At 47.2% G+C, this 22,139-nt stretch overlaps 1 protein-coding gene across 1 annotated transcript in view; it reads left to right on the top strand.

The window, feature by feature from the left end:
- The window catches only part of LOC123844493 (BOS complex subunit NOMO1), a 55,245-nt gene that overhangs the window by 2,730 nt on the left and 30,376 nt on the right, over nt 1-22,139 (top strand). The window contains 12 exon segments of the mRNA XM_045875051.3: nt 165-254; nt 1,970-2,015; nt 4,774-4,874; nt 5,808-5,914; nt 8,185-8,257; nt 10,513-10,665; nt 11,157-11,294; nt 11,621-11,710; nt 14,665-14,770; nt 14,964-15,114; nt 19,373-19,547; nt 20,901-21,042. Of these exon segments, the coding sequence (XP_045731007.2) occupies nt 165-254; nt 1,970-2,015; nt 4,774-4,874; nt 5,808-5,914; nt 8,185-8,257; nt 10,513-10,665; nt 11,157-11,294; nt 11,621-11,710; nt 14,665-14,770; nt 14,964-15,114; nt 19,373-19,547; nt 20,901-21,042 (1,372 nt within the window).

Raw genomic sequence — 22,139 nt, forward strand, 5'->3', positions numbered from 1 at the left:
ATCACATTATTTTGGGGATACTTTGTCTTTCTCTCTGTCCCTAATGTCTGGTGTTAATAGCAGCATGTGGTAGGTCCTCAGCAAACACATACTAACTGAATGCATTCTGGCGTAATGTACGTAGCTAATTCTCTTATGACTTCTCTTCTTTCCTTGCTTTCTAGATAAAGCTGTATACCAAGCATGGGACTTTGAAATACCAGACAGACTGTGCCCCTAATAATGGTTACTTTATGATCCCCTTGTATGATAAGGTAAGAGAGACTACTCTAGTGGTTTATGATGGGAAGGAGTTAGTGTGGCCCACAGGACTGCACTAACCAGAGCAGCCTTGATTAACCACATGAGCAAGAGCTGGTCTCTTTTTTTTAAAAGATTTTATTTATATGACAGAGAGAGAGACACAGCAAGAGAGGGAACATAAGCAGGGGGAGTGGGAGAGGGAGAAGCAGGCTCCCCGCCAAGCAGGGAGCCCGATGCGGGGCTCAATCCCAGGACCCTGGGATCATGACCTGAGCCGAAGGCAGACGCTTAACGACTGAGCCACCCAGGCGCCCTGAGAGCTGGTCTCTTTTATAAATTATAAGTGGAATTTGACAATTCCGGCTAAAGTTTGAGGGGGACAATTTATAAACTGGTTTGATTGAATACAGTGGTTCTCAGTGTCTCCAGGAACATTTGGCAGTGTGTAGAGACATTTTTGGTTGTTATTACTGCTTGGGGTTGGGGGAGTGCTGCAGTATCTAGTGAGTAGAGGCCAGAAATGAAGCTGGATTACCTATCATGCTGCACAGGACGGACCAAATGTCAGCAGTGCCAACATTGAGAAACCCTGATTTAATAGGGTTAAGTTTGCAAGCAGCTTAAAATATTGTTTAAAAAAATGATACAGGTGATACATGAATTTATGAGCTATGTGGAAAACAACAAAACAAGGTCTTTAGAAGTATATGAAGTAAATTTAACCTTTACCCCCCAATTTCTCATCCCTCTGTAGTGATAACTACTGATACAAGTTTGGTGTGTATCCCGAAAGACTGCTTTCTCTGTGTTATATGATTATAAAGATGCCCACATAGGTGCACATGTGGAAAGATGTGTGTCCATGCCTTCCCCTACCTGCACCCCCCACCCCCATTTCCCCTCCCCACTTCAACTCCTTATTTGGAAGCACAGATTTGTAGCATGTTGCAGAAATAATCTGTATGCACACACAATTTTGATTTGGGTTTTTTTTTAATATCAATTGGAATCAAACAATAGGAATTATTCTGCAATTTGACTTTTTCCCCTATGATAACATCTTGATACGCTTGCAACATCAGCACGTTTGGATCTGCTGCCTTCTTTTTCATGGCTGCACAACATGTCAGAATCCAATCAAAACCGTAATTTATGTAGCCACTTCTCTGTTGGTAGGCAAAGAGGCTTTTCCCAATTTAAAAAATTATTATTGACAACACAGCACTAAATATTCCTGACCTTAAATCTTTAGGCACAATACATAGGGCTGACTTCTACGGGTGGTTCTTAAAATATGTTGTTGTTTTTTTTTTAAACCCCATCAATCTCAAGAAACCAGGGTGTGTGAGTAACATCCAGTTTTAAGAAATGGCTTTTCGTTTCTAAGGACGCTGGCAACCTTGGGCGTAGGAGGGGTTGATAGGAGACTCCATTACTAGTACGTCTGGTATCAAAAAACAAGTGGCTGAATATAATGCCTTTAGAACTTTTCCATGGGTGTTAACTTGGTATCTTCCGATTGGTTGGATGGGGACTTCAGGGCACCCAGCCTCAGCTTGCGACATCTCAAGGCAATCAGGAAGCCCACAGCTGCTTAGAACACAATATGTGCTTAGAATTTCATTGCAGGTGTAAAAATGCTAGATTAAACAGTAGCACGGAAGTGTATTAAACTAGTTGAGAGGTCATCAGTTTTCATCCCTGTATCTTTCTTCCCCCCTCTTAGGGAGATTTCATTCTGAAGATCGAGCCTCCCCTAGGGTGGAGTTTTGGTAAGTTAACTGAATAACCAGACATACTCTGTATAGGATTAGATTATATGCCGAATGTTAATTTACATTGGCGTAGTGCAGACACCTTTAAAATATTAAAGATTCGTTTCTAGTGTGGAACAGGGCTTTTTTTCCTCCTCGTTACTTTAGAGTAGATTGGATTTATCTTGGACCTACGCTAAGGTTTACTGTCATCTTTCTTGGAATAGGCGTCTTTTCCCGAACCTTTCTCAGGAAGCTCTGTTTTTGTAGTTCCATTCCCCAGAGAGTTCCCCAAACTGTGTCTAGAGGTCAGGAGTGGGAACATTTTTCCTGTCCAAGGATGGTCTCTTTGCCCCCTTGGTGCTTTTTAGGACTGCAGTATTCAACATTGTGAGATTTCACATGAAAATCCAGATCTACTTCTCAAAAGAGATCAGAAGGTCTGGCGACCTTGGGCATTACTGGTTCTGCGACGACCGTGGACAAGTTACTTGCTCCTGGGTCGGTGTGCAGCCTTCTTGCTAGGGAGTCGGGAGAGTGGTGGTAGCTGCCTCACAGCCTAACCTGGAGGGTGAATGGGCCAGTGTATTTACAGTGCTGGGAAAGACCGGCACATAATTAGCAACGATAAATACTTAAAAGCGTTCTGCACCCATACAAACAAAAAGCTTAAAACTTTCCTGATGTATTTGGCGTTTAGCAGAGCCGGAGATGTGGGAATGGGTTGAGATAAGAAGAGAGGGTTCTGCTCTGTCACGGCTTACGTTTCCGAAGAATAGATGTGCCTGATCCCAGTTCTGTAGCTCGGGGAGGGGGGTGGGAGGGCATGGTTGTCTGTGTCAGGCTTGCTTGTGAGTGAGAGGAGGAAGAATTTAGTCCCTGCCATCATGAAGGGCCAAGTGAAGCTCAGGTCAGCCGACAGCTCATTTGGCTCTGTGAGACAAGTTCTCTTTCGGTTCATTGTAGGGGGCACCTGACCCGTGCATTCCAGAAAGCCAGAGGGGAAGGAAACCCAACATAGCGCTAAAGCAGAGGTTGCAGATCATCTGCGGCCTGTGGGAGTGTTTTGTTTGAGCCCCCTCCCCTCCTGCCAGTGCTTTTTCTTTGGAGGAGCTTTTTTATTGAATTATACTTTCAGAAAAGTGTACTCGTCATAAGGGTATTACTTGAATGTTCCCTAAGTAAATGCACCCATGTAACCTCTACCCAGATCACAAGGTAGAACCAGTACCCAGTAGGGCCCCATCCCAGGCACTCCCTAACTTCTCTGCCCCACCCCGCAGGTGACCACTGCCCCACCTCCTAAAGTTCTGGATGACTTTTGTCTATTCCAAATCCCTTTAGGATTCTAAAGGGGTACATTTTTGTATCTGGCTTCTTTTTCTCAACATTGTTAATGTCATTCATCTGTATTACATGTGTGGCTTTAGTTAGCTCATTCAATTACTGTGTGAGTATAAAGTGATTTCCCCCTTGTGTTGATGGACATTTGGGCCGCTTCTCGACGTTGGCCGCTAAGTATGGTGCTCCTACAAATTTCCTTGTTCATACCTTTCAGTACATGGTTTTGTGTGTTTGCATTTCTGTTGGGTCTATACCAGGAGGCAAATTGCTGGCTGAGAGAGCATTTACATGCCCAGCTCTCGTAGACAGTGTTAAATATCCAGGGCGGTTGTAGCAGATTCTGCTCTCCCAGCAGTGTGGAAGGGTTCTAGGTGCCCCACAGTCTAACCAGCCCTTGGTAACACAGTGGTATCTCATTGTGGTTTTGATTTGTATTTGCTCGATGGTCAATGAGATTGAATGCTTTTTTAAATATGTGTACTGGCCATTTGGATAGCCTCTCTTGTGAGGTGTCCAAGTCTTGTGTGTGTTTTTTTATTGGCATCTTCGTGTGTGTGTGTGTGTGTGTGTAATTCTTCATTTTACCTGAAATTCTCTTTATTTTCCCATTTTTTTCTCTACTTAATCACTCTACACTCCTAACCTTTAAAAAGCTTTAACCCTTATTATGATGACCTCTCCAGTTTTTTAGACAAAATGAATTAGTTGCTGGTATTGAAAAATCAGGAGATGGCACGTAAAATCCAGATGTCTGTGTTTTCTTCAAAAGGTTGACGTTTGGCAAAAGCTGAGTAGTGGCTTCCCCTTTCCCGTTCACCGTAGTCCCCATGTGGCCTGTCCCCCTACTTGGTTCCTGTGGACATTGGAGTTTATGGTCCTGGTTTAATGTGGCTGAGCTCCTGCACTTGGGTCAGGGGGCCTTTTGGAGCCAGGCTTTTGGAGGTTGCACTGGGGCTCTGTCACTCAAGCTCTGTGACTTTGGGGGGCTCCTTTAACCTTTCCATGTGTCAGTTTAATCCTCAGTCAGTTGTAGATGTCATTACCTACCTGTTAAAGTAGCCGTGAGGAGCACATGCTCTTAGCCCATGTCTGGTCCATGGTAAGCATCCAGTAGAGAAAACAATTTGGTGCTTACCGCATTTTCAATGGGACTCTGAGCTACAGCTCAGCCAAAAGACTGTTATAAAAGCATATTATCCTCCACACACTGTTTCACTCTGGGGTGGGGAAGAGATGGGAGGGAGACTTCCCTGCCTACCTCTTGGTACCTTTGGATTTTAAACCATGTGAGTGTATTAAATGCTCAAAAATAAAGAAAATGGAAGTTAACCAAGAAAAGGTGTTTTGCCTAGGCCCGTTCACCTTGTCTCAGAACTAACCTGGCTCTTGTGTCTTGTGCCCTGTTCCCTCCCGTCCCGCCTTCATTTCTCAGAGCCGACGAACGTGGAGCTCTACGTGGATGGCGTCAATGATATCTGCACAAAGGGCGGGGACATCAACTTTGTGTTCACGGGGTTCTCTGTGAACGGAAAGGTTTGGCTTCAGAACATTGTTATTTTTAATGTTTGCTCTGTATTATGTACTGAGTCTTCTCTTACCTTTAAAAAAGTAGGACTCTTTAACATGGGGACTCTGAGCCCACAAGGGACCCATAGATAAGCTTCAAGAGGGTCTGAGAATGGGCAAAATTTTGTGTAGAAGGGTGTGGGTGTTTCTTGGGGTCAGATCTAGCTTACTCGTCATTCCCTGTGAAGTCCGGGTGGATAACTGCCAGGGATGGCCTTGTATAGGGGTGCAGGGTAGGAAGAGCGCAGGCCCCTAGACTCGAGGCCACTTGTAATCACTCTGGGTGGACGAAGCCGGCCTCTTGCAGACAGGATTTGCATTTGCTTCGGCCAATCCCCCAGGAGCTGTCGCAGTAAACTAGATTCTCTAAGGGTTTTTTGGGCCCCATTGATGGTGTGAATGTAGAGAGCTCACCTGTGTGAATGGCAGCTCCGAGTTCAGATTCTCAGGAGCGTTATCATCCTTCCCTCCATCCGGCACCAAGGTTGACGTGTGCAAATTGCCTTGCTGTCCTTCTCTTCATGGCAGGTTCATTTCTCCTCTGCCTTCACACTGAGAGTGAGGTGCCCACTCTTGGTGAGGCAAGGTGGCCCTGCCTTCATGTGTGAGTTGCTTGCTAGCGTGGAGGATCATGGGTTATTTTTCTTTCTCCTTCTTTATAAAATAATGGTGCATCTTTAGCTGATGGTGTCTTAGATTCGGTGAAACAAAGTATCATTCCCCACTCAGCCCCTCAGCAATCCCCGGGAAGGGTATCCGTAATCTGTCTACTCTTTGCAAAGGAGTCTTGAACTGAAGAAGGGTATAAGCTCTCTGCAGGGAGCAGGAACACAATGGACAGTCCTGCTGAGAGGAGAACTTTGCTGCTGGTTTGGGTCTTGACCTCCTTCTCCTTGGCAGGTTCTCAGCAAAGGGCAGCCCCTGGGCCCTGCAGGAGTTCAGGTGTCCCTGAGAAACACGGGGACCGAAGCGAAGATCCAGTCCACAGTGACACAGCCTGGTGGAAAGTGAGTGGTGCCCGTGTCATATGCTGCCTCACAGCTGAGGGGAGGGAGGGAGCCTGTGACCTGGGTTTAGCCTGGGAGACCTGGGTTCCAGTCCTTATGTGGCCTCTTAACTGCAGACAAGTTCATGCCTCTCAGGACCTCAAGCTCTTCTATGCATCGCCTCTATGTAGACGGGATGGTTAAACATGAGTTAATGTCTGTACAGCACTTACTGCAGAACCTGGCACATAGTAGGCCTTCATTTAACAGTTGGGACTGGCTCTGGAGCCCGAAAACCTGGGTTTGAATCCTGGTTCTGCCACCTACTGGGTTTGACCTGGGGCAAGTTACTTAACGCCTTTGGGCCTTAGTTTTCTTCTTTATAAATGGTCATGATGGTGGGACCCAGCCCCTAAGGTTAATAGGAAGATTAAATTAACATTATTTCAAACTGTCTGTCATGGAGTACGTGCTTAAGTGTTAGCTCAATATAGATTTGCTCAATTATTATTTTTTCTTTAATTTTTAAATTTTTTTTAGAACGTGCGTGCGGGAGGGGGAGGGGCAGAGGGAGAGAGAGAATCCCAAGTGGGTTCCATGCCCAGCACAGAGCCCAATTCGGGGCTCGATCTCACGACCCTGAGATCAAGACCTGAGATCAAGAGTCAGACACTTAACCAACTGAGTGCCCCTCAGTTACGATTTTTAAAAATCATATTATCACTATTACATCAAAATTATTTTGTAGTGGTAACTGACAACTATTTAATTAACCTTGTTGAGTCAGATTTTATGTATTTAATGGATTTATATCGTTGAGTTGTTAAGTGTTAACAGATGTGCCAAGATTAATTCAGAATAGTTCCAACTGATAATTTTGAAAGCATTCGAATCATTACTCCTTCAATATACAAAGCCGACTTAACTGCAGATTAGAAGTTTATAATGAGTCTGTCAGTAAGCTGTCTATCCAGTTTTTCAATGAGGATTGTTGAAATTCTTTTTCAGTGTGGGGATAACATTTATTTCTACTTGATGGATGCCTGCAGGAGGAACATGGGGCTCCCATCTTCTCTAGGCTAGTTTGCTCTTGACCTTGCTGGGCAAAGGGACTTGAACTTGTTGAATCTCCTTCATCTGCACTGACTAAAACAATGATCGTAACTTGCAGGAGTAGAGGCTGAATCTCATGAAGGCCAGAATCCAATAGTAATTTCAATTTTATTGTAGCAAAGTGATTTCCAAGACGTGTCCAATTATGACAGACAGTATTTGATACAGTAAAATACCACCACAGGAGAAGAAATCAGATGGATTTTTTTGTAGTCCATTTCACTAGAATTAGCCCTTTTGTTGTCTGGTGCTTTGCACATTTGAAGGGTTAAGTGTGTCAGAATCCTGGTGCCAGTGTTTCCAGCCTCAGCACTCCTGTCACTCTGGTCTTGATTTGCCCATAGTTACTTTTTTTTTTTTTTTAAAGATTTTATTTATTTATTTGAGACAGAGAGAATGAGAGAGACAGAGAGCACATGAGGGGGGGAGGGTCAGAGGGAGAAGTAGGCTCCCCGTCGAGCAGGGAGCCCGATGCGGGACTCGATCCCGGGACTCCAGGATCATGACCTGAGCCGAAGGCAGTCGCTTAACCAACTGAGCCACCCAGGCGCCCTGCCCATAGTTACTTAACCGGTCTTCATCGGAGTCTGGTTTGGTCTTTGTAGTTTGTGCAAGAGCCCAGAATGGCTCACACTGTATTTGTTTCTCATAAAAGATCTAAACTCCCCTGCATAGGATTCAAAGCTTATTATCATTTGCCCTGCCCATGTCATCAGCATCGTCTTAGCTTAGGCCTCAGCCTATCAGATCTGTTCTCTCTTCTTCACATGGGACTCTTTCCTTCCCACCTCTGTTCCTCTGGACACTTCCTTCCCTTCTCTTTGCCTATTCATGCCTATCACCTCTGCCAGAATGCACTTGAATTTTCTATGACTGATCCCTGCTGAACCACAGTGACTAGTTTTTAAGGTCAGAAATCCTTGGGATTAAGGGAAACATAAAGTCTCCTTCCTGTCAGTGCACAGAACACCTGTTCTGGTACACAGTAAGTACTCAATAAGTGCTCCCCAATGTGGATTTGTACAGTGAAGGATTGAATTTTGTTTATGCTCCTTTAACCAGCTAATGGCAAGTTTGTGATAATCCAAACATTATTTTCTAATGCTTCCAGGATTAGCCATAAATTAAAACACTCGGGCTGTTTGAGAGAAAGTTAATTGGTATTTTGTATTTCTTAGGTTTGCATTTTTTAAAGTTCTTCCCGGAGATTATGAAATTCTTGCAACTCATCCAACCTGGGCATTGAAAGAGGTGAGTATTTCAGTTGTGTCGATCGCTGTGCCAGCAGTGTTCACGTTTGGGGACAAGCGGAGAGGGTCCTGTTTAGGGTGTGAAATGGGCTTATGGTTTTTCTGGAAGTAGATGAGAAAAAGCGCTGCTGATTGGTTCGGTGGTATTTATAAGATAAAACTCACTGTAGCAGATGTTCCTTCTGTTGTTTTTGGTTTTAGGTGACAATATTGTCTTCCTGCTGTGAAATAGGTCTGTTATTAACTGTAGCTATTTTAAGCTGAATCAACACCAGAAGGACCCAGTGAGATTTATTTGTTGTTCTTTTTCCTGTCTGAAACAGCAATCTATAAATATACTTAACAGTCCAGAAACTGTTGTATGTGTGCCCAAGGAGAACGTAAAAGAACGTCTGTTGCAGTTTTGTTTGTACTAGCAAAATATCGCAAACAACCTAAACATCCATTAGCTGGAGAGCAGAGTGGGGTTTCGTCACCCAGATTCCTGTAGGGCAGCAAGAATGAGTGAACCGGAGCTATATACATCAATAGGAGTACATTTGAAAACAAAGTTGAGGGAAAAAGGCAAGTTGCTGAGGGTAAGGAAACACGATATTGTTTATACAGTACTTAAAAACACTCAGGGTAGTTGCACTTATGGATAGAGTCCTTTGTAAAAAAAAAAAAAGTACGAGGACCTGCATGGGAGTGGCAAACACCATAGTCATTATGAAATTGACATCTATAGAGGGAGGCAGGAAGGGGTGTGGAGGTACGCAAGGCTCCCAAATCGTACTTCTGCTTTTCTTTCTTTAGCCAGTTAGAATGTGTATAGGTGTTCTTCCGAGTAGTATTTGGTGGAAATAGTTTGATAAAAGATCAAAAAAGGAAGAATCAGACCAGGTGAGGTTTTGTAATCACTACAGGAAAACAAATTGAAGTAAGGTTTAAAGGACATTCCGACACATTAACTTTTATTTTTATTTTTATTTTTTTTATTTTTTAAGATTTTATTTATTTATTTGAGAGCGAGAATGAGAGAGAGAGAGAGCACATGAGAGGGGGGAGGGTCAGAGGGAGAAGCAGACTCCCTGCCGAGCAGGGAGCCCGATGCGGGACTCGATCCTGGGACTCCAGGATCATGACCTGAGCCGAAGGCAGTTGCTTAACCAACTGAGCCATCCAGGCGCCTGACACATTAACTTTTATATTAGTTTTGAGGCTGTGTTTTGTTTTTGCTAAGGAACTATTAGAATTGTTATTTCAGTTTTTCCTGTGTAGGTTTTAAGCCCTTATAATTGATGGTATGGTTTCACACCTCGACTTACCTGTATACTATTTATGACTGCAGGTTTTCAGGGGGTTAAAAGTGTTTTATTTAAAACTCATTGGTTATATATTACGATTTGAAGAAATTTTAAGGCTTATATTGTAAGTCGTATGTATAAAGGAATGAGTCTATTAACATAAGATTGTGTTTCAAAGTAAAGCACGCTGTTGACAGTCAGGATAACGATTGCCCTCTTGGCGGCTGGTACCTGGAAATGAGCGTGAGGGGGCTTTTGGGTGCTGGTTACAGGGCGTGTTCAGTTTGTGAAGATCACTGCTCTGTACCCCTAGACTCTGTGCACTTTTTTCAGACGAGATCGGGTGCGCTCAGGGTGGGATGGCCATAGACTGTGCACTTTTTTCTGTGTAAACTGTGCTTTGACAGCTTTAAAATTCCATGCACATATACCATTAAACATGGAAGAAAGTAGAGCATGCTCATTTTCAAAAATCGCAGCAGATCGAACAGCGAAAAAGAGTGATAACACAGGTGGAAAATTTGGAAGGTGGAAATGTGTCAAAGAGGTAAAGTGTTAACCGTGCAAAGGAAATCATCCTGGTGATTGACATTTTGCCACATTTCCTTTCAGTTCATCTTGCTCTCAAACATGTGGTTGTGATCCGACTACGTTCGCAATTTTCCATGTTCCTTTCCCCCCCATTAATATTTTCTTTAAGATTTTATTTATTTATTTGACAGAGAGCACAAGTAGGCAGAGCGGCAGGCAGAGGCAGAGGGAGAAGCAGGCCCTCCGCTGAGCAGGGAGCCCGACGTGGGGTTCAATCCCAGACCCTGAGATCATGACCTGAGCCGAACGCAGATGCTTAACCGACTGAGCCACCCGGGCACCCTGCCCAATAATATTTTAGCTTAAGCACGTCTTTGTGGTTGTTCCACAATGTGTGAGGGTTTGTTGTCTGGGAAGGTAAAGTCCCCTTCTTCTGCAGGCGAGCACCACCGTGCGAGTAACCAGTTCTAATGCCAACGCCGTCAGCCCCCTCATAGTGGCCGGCTACAATGTGTCTGGCTCTGTCCGCAGCGATGGGGAGCCCATGAAAGGGGTGAAGTTTCTTCTCTTTTCATCGGTGGTTTCCAAAGAGGTAAGTAAAGAAAAGCGGAGAACAGACGAGATTGGGTGGGTCAGAGTGGATGTAGAGTCTGAACATTTAAGAGCATTGCGTTTCTTGGTTGACTCACAAGAAATTGGATGCCTGTGGTGGGAGTGGACCGGGGTGGAAAGAGCACAGTCAGACCCAGGTGCGGACACATCGCAGCTCTGCCTCTTGCTCGCTGTGTGGGCCAGCCGCTTGCCCTTCCTGGCTCCATTTTCTTGTCTGCAGAATGGTCACCCGTTGTAGGGAAGGACAATCACGTCATTTTTTTTTCCCCAAGAAGACTGTGCCAGTTTTTAACTTCTCAAAACTTGAGTGTAAAAGTTGTTCGTTTTATCTCCACTACTATGCCCTGTTCAGAAGTACGCATTTTGTGACATAAAACTTGGAAGAATTTTCTTATAGTGTGGCTGTTTGATGATAATCAGAACATATGAGGGGAAAAGGACGTCATTTTCTCCCCCCCTCCCCTGGTATAGGATGTCCTGGGCTGCAGCATCTCACCAGTGCCTGGCTTCCAGCCCCAAGATGAGAGTCTGGTGTATTTGTGCTACACGGTCTCCAAAGAAGATGGCTCGTTCTCCTTCTATTCCTTGCCAAGTGGGGACTATACTGTGGTGAGTGGAGGAGATTTGCGTTCTCTGTATGTTTTAGACTCTTAAGACACCATGAGAGTCGATGCCGTTTGGGGCGTTAAGGGGAGTAAATGATTGCCTTACAGTTTCGTGACCATTTTATTTAGTGTAATTATTTAGGACAAGACTGACCCTTCAGTAATGGCTGCAAAAAGTGTGGGCTTTCCTCTTTTAAGATCAGCAGCAGTTAGGATTAATAGTTTCTTTGGGCTTGCCTCGAACCCCTTGTCACTTAGGACCTGCTGGGTCAGTTATTAATATTGACTCATGTTGTTGGCTCTTAGTAATGCACAGGCCCTTCCTTCTAGATTCCCTTCTATAGAGGAGAGCGGATTACCTTTGATGTCGCTCCTTCCAGACGCGACTTCACGGTGGAACATGACAGCCTGAAAATTGAGGTAAGACCTCCCTGCCTTCTGGAGGGACAGGTGTTTGAGTTTCCCATCCCTGGGCACAGGTGTCGCAAACATGTTTGAGAAGAAAGCCACTAATATTTTGTCTAGAAGGGCTGGGCTGCTGGAAAAAAACAGAATTTCATCCTCAGTTCCACTGTAGCCTGGGATCCACTCTCACGTAATTTCTTCACGTGGAGAAAGTGGAGTCCAGTTATAGCTACTTTGTTCAACGAAATGTATTTATTGAGTGCCAGTCTCAGACGATTCAGGTACTGTTCTAGGGGTGGGTGGACAATGGGGACCCCAAAAGGCACACATTTCTGTTTTTCTTGCACTCCATGGCAGAAAGAGACAATACGCTTATAAATAGGTAAATTAGGTATATTAGAAGGTGTTCTGTAGAAAAATAAAGCAAGAAAGGAGGTGACACACTTCCCAGGTTGAGATGGGTTACAGTCCTCCCAGGTGCTCTCCGGAAGTCCTTGCTGTGAAGGTGATGTTTGAGCAACCAGCTGCAGGGGGAAGGGGAGAGGCGGGTGCCTCACTGACATCTGTGGGAAGAGTGTCTAAGATGGAGAGAGTGACAGGTGCAAAGGTCCTGGGGCCAGGGTGTGTCTAGAGGGCATGGGGGACCCCAAGGAGGCCAGAGTGGCTGGCATGGAGGGAGTGAGGCAGGGAGAGATGATGGGGCAGACTGTACAGGACCCGATGGGCCACTCTGGGTGTCTGAGCGGGAGAGGTGTGATCCTCTGGCTGCCACGTTGGGAAGAAGTTGGCAGGGGGCAAGGTGCAAGTGAGGGACCAGTCGGGAGGCTGTGGCCAGAAACCAGGGGGGAGCTGAGAGCTTGGGCTGCAGGGATGGGGAGTGAGAGGTGGGGTGATGGATGGGCTGATGCATGGCCCGACAAACTCCCTAGATCCTAGAATAGATAGCAAATGTGTTTTCCATCGCATTTATATCTTTAATTACAGAAACAGATAATGGTTACTGTAGAAAATTTGCCAGATAGAGCAAATCCCCCAAAGAAAATAACAGTCTTTCATAAATGGACCTCCCAGTGTTCCAGTTATTGAAAAAATTAGATTTTAATCACTTTCTTTTAATGTTGCAGTACTGTGTTGAAGTAGCTGCAATTGGTAGGAGCAAGCTTTTAGGTCACATGCTCGGTGGGGTTCTGATGGCTTTTTAAGATTCCCTAAAGCTCTTGACGGTTTTGTGCACACTGGAGGTGGCTAAGGGTGAGAAGGTGTCCTTGCTTCCTTCAGGGGGCTTGCACAGAAGGGTGGGGGCAGGGGAGCGGGGAGGGGCATTCCCAGATCTCAACCAAATACCAGTTTCTAAGCAGAGACATGAATGAAATTTCAGGGAGCAGCCTGTAAGCTGCATGAGGTCAGGTGCATTGGTTATGCCTCGTTCCTCATGTGTTCCTGATGTGACTTAGCGCCTGGCACAGAGTAGGTGTCTCGTAAAAGTAGTCATTGAGTGAATAGAATAATCAGTACGTGGATAAACCACATCTTTTTAGAAGGATCAAGAAGGGCTATCTGGATTTTTAAAAAGCCATTTAATTTTTTAGAAATTCTCTCAAACGGGGCGCCTGGGTGGCTCAGTTGGTTAAGCGACTGCCTTCGGCTCAGGTCATGATCCCAGGGTCCTGGGATCGAGTTCCGCATCGGGCTCCCTGCTCTGCGGGGAGCCTGCTTCTCCCTCTCCCACTCCCCCTGCTTGTGTTCCCTCTCTCGCTGTGTCTCTCTCTGTCAAATAAATAAATAAAATCTTAAAAAAAAAAAAAAAGAAATTCTCTCAAACGCTCTTGTGTGTATGTGTGCATTCATTCATTCATCTGTGAGTGAGTGACTGAGTGAGTGATTTATTGAGTGCCTACTATATACCAGCTGACTAAGACAGGAAAGGTCACTATGTTCATGGAGCTTGTATACTAATAGAAGGTCGACAAACAAGAAATCAATCAAGGACGTTTCAGATATTGGGCAGAGTTTGACAAAGCTGATAAGATAGGCTAGTGTGATAGTGAGTGGCCAGGGTGGGAGGCAGGGCCAGGGGCCCCTGAGATGGGGTGGATAGTCAGGGAAGGCTTCTTGGAGGTAGCAATGTTGTGAGCTGAAACCTGAATGATGAGAAAGAGCGGCCCCCTCCCCGAACTTCTCCAGATGTGGGAGAGAATGATCCAAGCTGAGAGGGCAGCTGGTGTAAAAGGCCCACGTGAGGAGTGCCTGTGGCGCACACATTTGGTCAGCTCAAGGACCCAGAGATCAGGGTGGCTGGACCACAGCGACTCTGGGGAGAACAGAGCCATGGTGCTCACGAGCGGGGGCACAGACACGGGTAAACCCGGCCCAGAGTGCCGTGGTGAGTGAGGAAGGTGGCCTAGGCTGAGTGAACAAGGACTTGAATTCGGGTTGTGGTGGGAACAGACGGGACCCCTTGCGGGGGTGGGGTGGGATGCATGGGATTGAGGTCGGAGTGTGGGGAGGGGTCCCAGGTGACGCTGGGGTTTGAGATCGGGAGATGGGAGGGTGATGCGGTTTACCAGAATGGAGGCATCTGGAGGGGAGGTGGCAGGATGGGAACAAGGGTAGGGGGGCTGCTTTCTCAATTTTGACTCTGATCTTTAACTGGGCTGGGAGGGGGGTAAGCCTATAGATCTTTTTTATTCAGTTATTTGACACATATCCACGGGTTAGGAGTTTAAGAACGCAGACAGAGTCCGAGAACAGCATAGTGGTGTGGGAGCAGCACGAGGTCTGGCTGGCCTACGGGGGAGGTCCGGCTGGCCTACGGGGTGGTCTGGCTGGCCTACGGGGCTCCGGTGGGTGGCAAGCCCCGGTGGGTGGCAGAGCCGGGCGGTGGCGTGCACGTGCAGCGGCGTGAGTGAATAAGGAAGGCTTTTGCACTCAGGCACGTGTGAACCTTCTTCCTGTTCTTCATCTTCCAGCCCGTGTTCCACGTCATGGGATTCTCTGTCACCGGGAGGGTCTTGAATGGCCCCGAAGGAGAAGGTGTTCCAGAGGCAGTAGTCACTCTGAATAACCAGATCAAAGGTGCGCAGCCGCATTGGCCCCCGGAAACTGTTTCCCAATGCTCGTTTTTGATCATGGAGAGAAATGGAAAGGAAACAGTCTTAATGATTCTGTGAAAATACGCCAGTTTTTTGTCTCAAGCATTCTTGTGTCGATGGAGGGGCGTACGGTTGTGTTTGGCTCATCTTTTCGTTGGCATCTTTTTGTTTTATAGTCAAAACAAAAGCCGATGGCTCCTTCCGCCTGGAAAACATCACGACTGGGACGTACACCATCCACGCTCAGAAAGAACACCTCTACTTTGAGACTGTCACCATCAAAATTGCACCGAACACGCCTCAGCTGGCTGACATCATTGCAACAGGGTGAGGTCCTCGTGTCTGGGTGTGGAAGTGCCAGTGTGGACGCTGGAGGACAAAATTACCTACGATCTGACTGTGTCTTTCTGCTAAGGATCCACATCGGGCTTTAGATGCCTGTGAGAAATTCAGGCTGGCCCCCTGAGAAAGATTAGTGCTAAGTCTTACCAACAGAAGGTACTTAACGTGGCTGCTTAGGGAGCGTGGTCTTGCTTCCAAGGTAACATGGGTCTGAGTTAGAGGAGGACTTCTCCTATCTGACTTCACATTTGTAAGACCTTGCACGGCTTAACTCTTGAGGACTTTGGAAGATAGTACAGGTGGCTGAGAGAGAGTTTGTCGTAAGGTGCTTCCAGTTCTTGTGGCAGCTCTTCTGGCTTTGCTGTACGTACTGTGAGGACGTGAGGGCACATCCGGTGGTTGAATCTGGGTGGTTTTATCTTATGGGGATACTGCGTGGTGCAGAGGACCCAGGCCTCGGCATCGGATCTCGGATCCTTCTCTCAGCTGCGTGTTAAGTCACCTCTAGCATGGGGGTGACGCCATCTCTCTCTGAGACGGCGCTGGGTGCTCACTGAACTCTAACTTGAACGGGGCAGGGCGGGGCCTCCCTGGGGAGAGGCGGCATGAGCAAAGGCACGTGGTCCAGAGCCCCACAGTGTCTGTGGATGGAGCATACGACTTGGTGTCGCGGGGCCGGCCAGGGAGCGTGACGGGGCTGGAGGGGCAGGGCTGAGAGGACCTTGTCCTACCCCAATGGAAGAATGGGGCTTTCTCCCCCGGGGGTCAGGGGGCCATCGATCGATTTGAACATGGAGGTGACATGGTTAGATTTTTTTTTTGTTTGCGGCGAGGCTCCCTGGCAGCCGTGGTGGATGAACTCCGAAGGGGATAAGACTGGGGTACAGGGGGCGTGAAAACAGACTTGATGAGGGCTTTCCTGGTAGGGAAATCAGGGGTGGGTTGGAGAAGTATTTAGGGGTTTCCAGTTTGAGGAGCAGCATGGCTGTGGCGCTGGGCGATGGGCAGGGAGAGGAGCCCGCTGGGTGCCCAGGGTTCAGCAGGACCACTAGGTGGCGCTCTTCGACAGATGCCCGGACAGACTGTGACTCGGGGCGATGGGGCCAGGCGGCGGCCAGAACCTTAGATGTGTTAGAGCAGGCAGAATTAGAACAGCAGGCTGGCGTTTGAGGGGTGGCCTCAGGAGGATCCAGGCAGCGGGTTTAAGGTATGAGGGTGTGCCTGACGGTCAGGGAGGCCCAGGAGCTGAGTGCTGAAACCACGCTCCATTGGCTTGGTTACTGAGGAGGCGTCGGTGACATTTTCTGTAGACAGGTGGGGATCAAGGTCAGGGATTCTGTGACAGCTGGGTGATTAGGAAGTACATCACCGGTGGAACCTGGTACTTCGTCTCTGTCGCGATAGAGCTCAGAAAATCATTTTGGATTCACACCCTGCCTCCTTTTCCTTCGTAAACGTTTTTGAGCAACTGCTCTGGGTGAGGCGCTGTGACAAAGACTGGGGTGTAGCAGTGAATCCAACTAGCGTGGTAGAGACGGGGCTTTTGTCTTCCTGGGGAGACAGACTCGAGCTGAGTAACTTGGGATGGTAAGTTCCAGTACATGTGCAGGAAAGAGGGCCGGGGCCCTGGGAGGACCTTCACTGGGTCACTGAGCCAAAGGGACTCACAGTTAGCTAAGTGAGGCACTTCCCAGGCAGCAGGAACAACATGTTCCGAGGCCGTCAGGGGAGGGCGAGAGAAGTAGATGGATTTGACAGATAATGTGGGGAGGGAGTCAGCAGGCCTTGTGCTGTGGGGGGTCCCAGATTTCTTATTTGAATAACTGTGTACATGGAGGAGGTGCTATTCATGGAGATGGGGAAATGTATTTGTATTTATTTTTTTCCTTAAAGTGGAATATTTGGGTCAATGAAAGAAAAACGATGCTTGTTGAGTATCTTTGGGAAAATTCATCTCCCTTTTGGGCCAACATAGTACATTTGCCTTTTAATTCATTCATATTTCTTTCTTAAAAAAAATTCCCCATTTATTTGAGAAGGAAATGCTTTGACTTCTGTCCAAATGGTTATGAGAATAATCTCGCAATACACCAGAATTAGGAATTTTCATCCATAAATGTATTAAACCCCGATGGAGGAATTTGTTGACACAAATCACTTTTTAAGGGATTCAGCATAACAAAACACTGTCCTGCCGGCTTTTTAGTTTAGTTTTTTTAAACTAAAACCAATATACATTCGAGGTTTGGGGTAGCTGGACACTTCTCTTTGAGAATATGAGCTAAAATAGGCCGGATGGTTAAAATATTAGAGAAGCAGAGAGGTTCAGCGTGGGACAAATAAGGTGACATTCCCTGTGATATGTATACAGATCAAGAGAGAATATGAAAGGTTCTTAAGGATAACTCATCACTATTCCCTTTCTGTTCTTTTACTCTGAAAGTGCCCAGAAAGGGGGAAGTGAGAACCAAAATGTGTGCCTTCAAATCTAGATCAGAGGCCTGCACACTTTCTCTGTAGAGGGCTTGAGAATAAATATTGTAGGCTTCCCACGGGCCATACGGCCTCTGTGACAAAACCCAGCACAGCCAAGTCATAAATGGATGGGCACGGCTGTGTTCCCATTAATCTTTATTTAGAATCCTGAGATGTGAATTTCATATGGTTTTTATGTGTCAGGATATTATTAATCTTTGATTTTCTGTCCCTCTTAACCCTTGAGAAGTATGGAATTAGGGGTGCCTGGGTGGCTCATTTGGTTGAGCATCCGACTCTTGATTTTGGCCCAGGTCGTGATCTCAGGGGCATGAGATCGAGCCTTGCATCAGTCTCATCACTGAGCAGGGAGTCTGCTTAAGATTCTCTCTCTCCCTCTGCCAACCTGCCTCTTTCCAAAAAAAAAAAAAAAAAGGTGGAAGTAAAAGTAGGAGTAGCATTCCTAGCTCACAGTCCATACAGAAACAGGTGGCTGGCTGGCCTGGGCACGTGGGCCCTCGTTCCTTGCCCCCTGCTCAGGATTCTGAGCTCATGGTGGCGGGCTAGTCACTTCGCTCTAAAGAGATGACTGGCTTGTCCTCATTCTCAGATTTCACACACACAGTCTCCCACCCCTTTTTATTTGCGGCAGGGTGGGTGTTCCAGCGTTGAGAGTACCCCCTAATTATCCCACATTGAAGCCTCCTTTCCTTATCATCTTTCTGTCACAAGAAACAACTGATTTTTATCCAGAATGATTCTTTTTTTTTTTTTTTTTTTTTTTTTTAAGATTTTATTTACTTATTCATGAGAGAGAGAGAGAGAGGCAGAGGGAGAAGCAGACTTCCCGCAGAGCGGGGAGCCCGATGCGGGACTCGATCCCAGGACTCCGGAATCATGACCTGAGCCGAAGGCAGACGCTTAACCATCTGAGCCACCCAGGCGCCCCCAGAATGATTCTTTAAGATCGGAAAATACAACCTTTCATCAGCTGAGGATGCATTGACGGCCTCCAGCCGTGGTGCCTTATTACACTTTAACAAGTCCGGAGCTCAGAAGTGAAGAACGTCACTTGAGGCTGATGGTCTCTGTTGCCTTTTTCCAGCTTGGGGATGCGCCTCTCACTTGCTGCTCCGTGTGCCCTTTGGAACAGCATGCACACTGCTCATCGAGAGCCTCCGACCCGAGTCATTACCTGAATGGGGCCTCTCAGACTAGGTCGCTTCTGTGGCTCCTCGCTCGTAAGGAGTTCGGTATTGGCTTTGTAATTATTTTAAACTTAATTACCTTTTCTGTTTCCGTCTTCCTGATTGCTTTTATCCACGAATTACATATAATCACAGGCGAGGAAGGTGTCTTTGATGCCCCTGCCCCGTTCCGCCTGGGCAATGCCACGGGTTTTTAGGCTGCTTAAAGGCTTCTGCTGCACCATCAACGATCCAATTTACCTGAAGCATTTTTATCATCGACAGATTTTTCTGAAAATTGCTTCCGCAGCTGGGGCATTGCGGATGTCACCCGGAACACACAAACCATCGCTCCGTGGGCCTCCGCTGTGCCTTGTCCCTTATACAGAGAGAGGTTCAATCTTCCTTCCAAAGGTTGCTTTTTGAAGCTGGAGTCATTTGGGTTGCTTGTCGACCTCTTCATCAGGGTTAAACTAGTCCCGGGACCGGGGCAGGAAGAGGGATGCGTTGTTTGGGTTGGTAAGTGCCTTTCCTGTGGTAATTGAGTTCTCACGCTGGAATGAATGGGCCCCTCGTTGCAGGTTCAGTGTCTGTGGCCAGATATCAATCATCCGCTTCCCTGACACCGTCAAGCAGATGAGTAAATACAAAGTTGTCCTGTCATCTCAAGACAAGGACAAGTCTTTGGTCACTGTGGAGACGGATGCTCATGGATCATTTTGTTTTAAAGCAAAACCAGGGACTTACAAAGTCCAGGTATGACGAGTTTTGTTCTATTTAAGATATTTGAAAAAAGAGGCAATGATTTTTTAAAGGGTTATTATTAGCCAGATTGGGGTGACGGAGCATTTCTACTCCCAGTTTCTTATTTTGAGGTCTTTAGATTCCTGCATGTCACCGTAGAGCAGACGGGCACCCAGTTTGGAAACGATACACAGACCTCTTTTTTTCCCAGGCCCGATGTTTATTAGGAGTTTGCTCCAGGCTGCCAATCATACCTGCACCTTCTCAGGCTTCTGGCTACTATAGACTATCCATAAGTCCCCAAATTAACCCTTTATTAATGGCAAGCCCACAGTGCATGGCTTTTGGCGCCCGAGGCCAGGGTAGAGCTGGTGTTTCTCCACCTCGCCCTGAATTGAAGATGGCTGGTCTAACACCATCTGACTTCTCCATTGAGGCAGGCGGAGAAGCTGGGGGGACCCTGTACCTGTGGTCTCACCGTGAGGGTGAAGGCCTGAGCACAGGTGGGGGTGGCAGGCAAGAGAGGAGAGAGAGCCAGAGGTCAGCCCACTGTGCCTCAGTGACAGGGCCCTGCCCACAGGGAAGACTGTGACTCAGGGGAGCTCAGGCCCCCACATGTCCAGTCAGCTGCTCTTCCTCCCTGACGAAGGGCAGGTGAGGGGATGGAGAGGGCTGGGAAGGGCCCCCCCAAGACTGTGCTCTCCTCTAGAGCAGGTGGGATCCCCCCGTGAGGAGATGGGGTGCGAGGAGATTGGTTTCCCTGCTTCCACCCAACAGTGCGGTATGTGAGCTCATAGCTCTTTACCAGGCAGCCAGCTCTTGTGAAGTTGGCCACGCTGACAAGCCTTTGGAAACCCTTTCAAAGTATAAGGGACTTTTCCAAGGAAGGGCAACTTTGGGGTGTAATCTTTACTAGGGAGGACATAGGTGACCTCTGTCCTCTTCCCCAGTCCCTCTTCTTAGCCTAAGAAAGGACACAGAAGAAAAAGAAGAAAGTGGCCTGAGTCAGCCAGGGGGGACATCCACATAGCGTTGACAGGTTCATAGCTTACGTCGTGAGTGACCTCAGCCAGGAGAAGTTTCTGGGGCTTAGTGTGGTTTCCACCCAGGGTACAGGTGACTGATGACAGCCATGTGCCTCTGTGGGGTTATGCCAGATAGACTTTCGTGTGCTTTGCGGCAGGGCTGAAGGCTAGTTCGAGAAACACGTTTTCTTCCCATGGCCTGTTTGAGGATTTGTTGTGATTATAAAACTAGGCCTAGAAGTGAACCTCTGTCCAATATTTAGCCTTGGGCCCGGGCGTAGGCAGGGGGAGCCGTGGCCTTGGCGCAGACACTGACGTCCTGTGTGTCCCTACCCTGCAGGTGATGGTTCCTGAGGCGGAGACCAGAGCGGGGCTGACCTTGAAGCCCCAGACGTTCCCCCTTGCTGTGACCGATAGGCCTGTGATGGACGTGGCCTTTGTGCAGTTCTTGGCATCAGTTTCTGGGAAAGTCTCTTGTTTGGGTAAGGTGTCAGGTGAAGCGAAAATAGATAGTTTCTTGGAAGTGGGATTTTGGTGAGCCTTTCCCTGTCGGGTGGTGGTCAAGGTGAATGCCAAAACCGCGCCTGGAAGTGGTTTTCAAATCCGTATTGCGTACGGTTCTTTCTGAGTAAGCGCCACACGGCAAGTCACTAGAAATGTTTCCTTTGCAGTATTTTTTTCTTTTTAAGATTTTATTTATTTATTTGCCAGAGAGAGAGAGCAAGAGAGCACAGCAGGGGGAGCAGCAGGCAGAGGGAGAGGGAGAAGCAGACTCCCTGCTGAGCAGAGAGCCTTATGTGGGGCTCGATCCTAGGACCCTGGGATCGTGACTTGAGCCGAAGGCAGACACTTAACCAATTGAGCCACCCAGGTGTCCCTCCCTTGCAGTATTTTTGCTTTGGCTCCTAAAAGAACAATAGGTGGCTTTTTTCCCAGCTCGGTCACTTTCCAGCTGTGAGACAGTAAGCTCAGCCTCAGTTTTCTCTTCTGTAGAATGGGAATACTACGGCTCTCAGAAGGTCTTAGTGAGGCTTTAACACGGTCAGGTCAGGCAGCGTGGCACAGATGTTAAGAACATAGAGTCTGAGATCAGACTGCATGAGCTTGCACCCTCGCTGTGTGACGTGGAGCAAGTTACTTAACCTCTCTGTGCTTTGAGTCTCTCATCTGTACTATGCAGGTAATGACAGTACCTGCCTCGAAGGGTGGTTGTGAGGATCAAAGGAATTAGTGGGTGTATAGCCTGTGTGAGGACCTGGAACACAGCAAGAGCCATGTAAATCTTTGCTCTTATGAGTAATATTACGATGACAGAGGACCCAGTTCTGCGCCTGGAATGAAGTGGGCATTCAGTGAAGTTCTGTCCTCTTTCTCTCTTTCTCTCTGGCTTCTGGTGCTCCGTAAATACTCCTTCCCCCATTTCACCTTCCATCTGACTTAGCAGGCACTCTGAAATACTGTTTTCCCTCTCCTGTCTTCTGTGCTCGCACGGGGCTGTGCAGCAGATGATGGGGTGGCTTTCACCATCGGTGGCTCCGTTGTCTGGCACTGATGACCTGCACAGGGGAGGCGTTTTAGG

The sequence above is a fragment of the Mirounga angustirostris genome, unplaced genomic scaffold (assembly GCF_029215605.1).
Source record: "Mirounga angustirostris isolate CCGP_5_RB_7025 unplaced genomic scaffold, mMirAng1.0.hap1 SCAF_5, whole genome shotgun sequence".
NCBI classification, from domain to species: Eukaryota; Metazoa; Chordata; class Mammalia; order Carnivora; family Phocidae; genus Mirounga; species Mirounga angustirostris.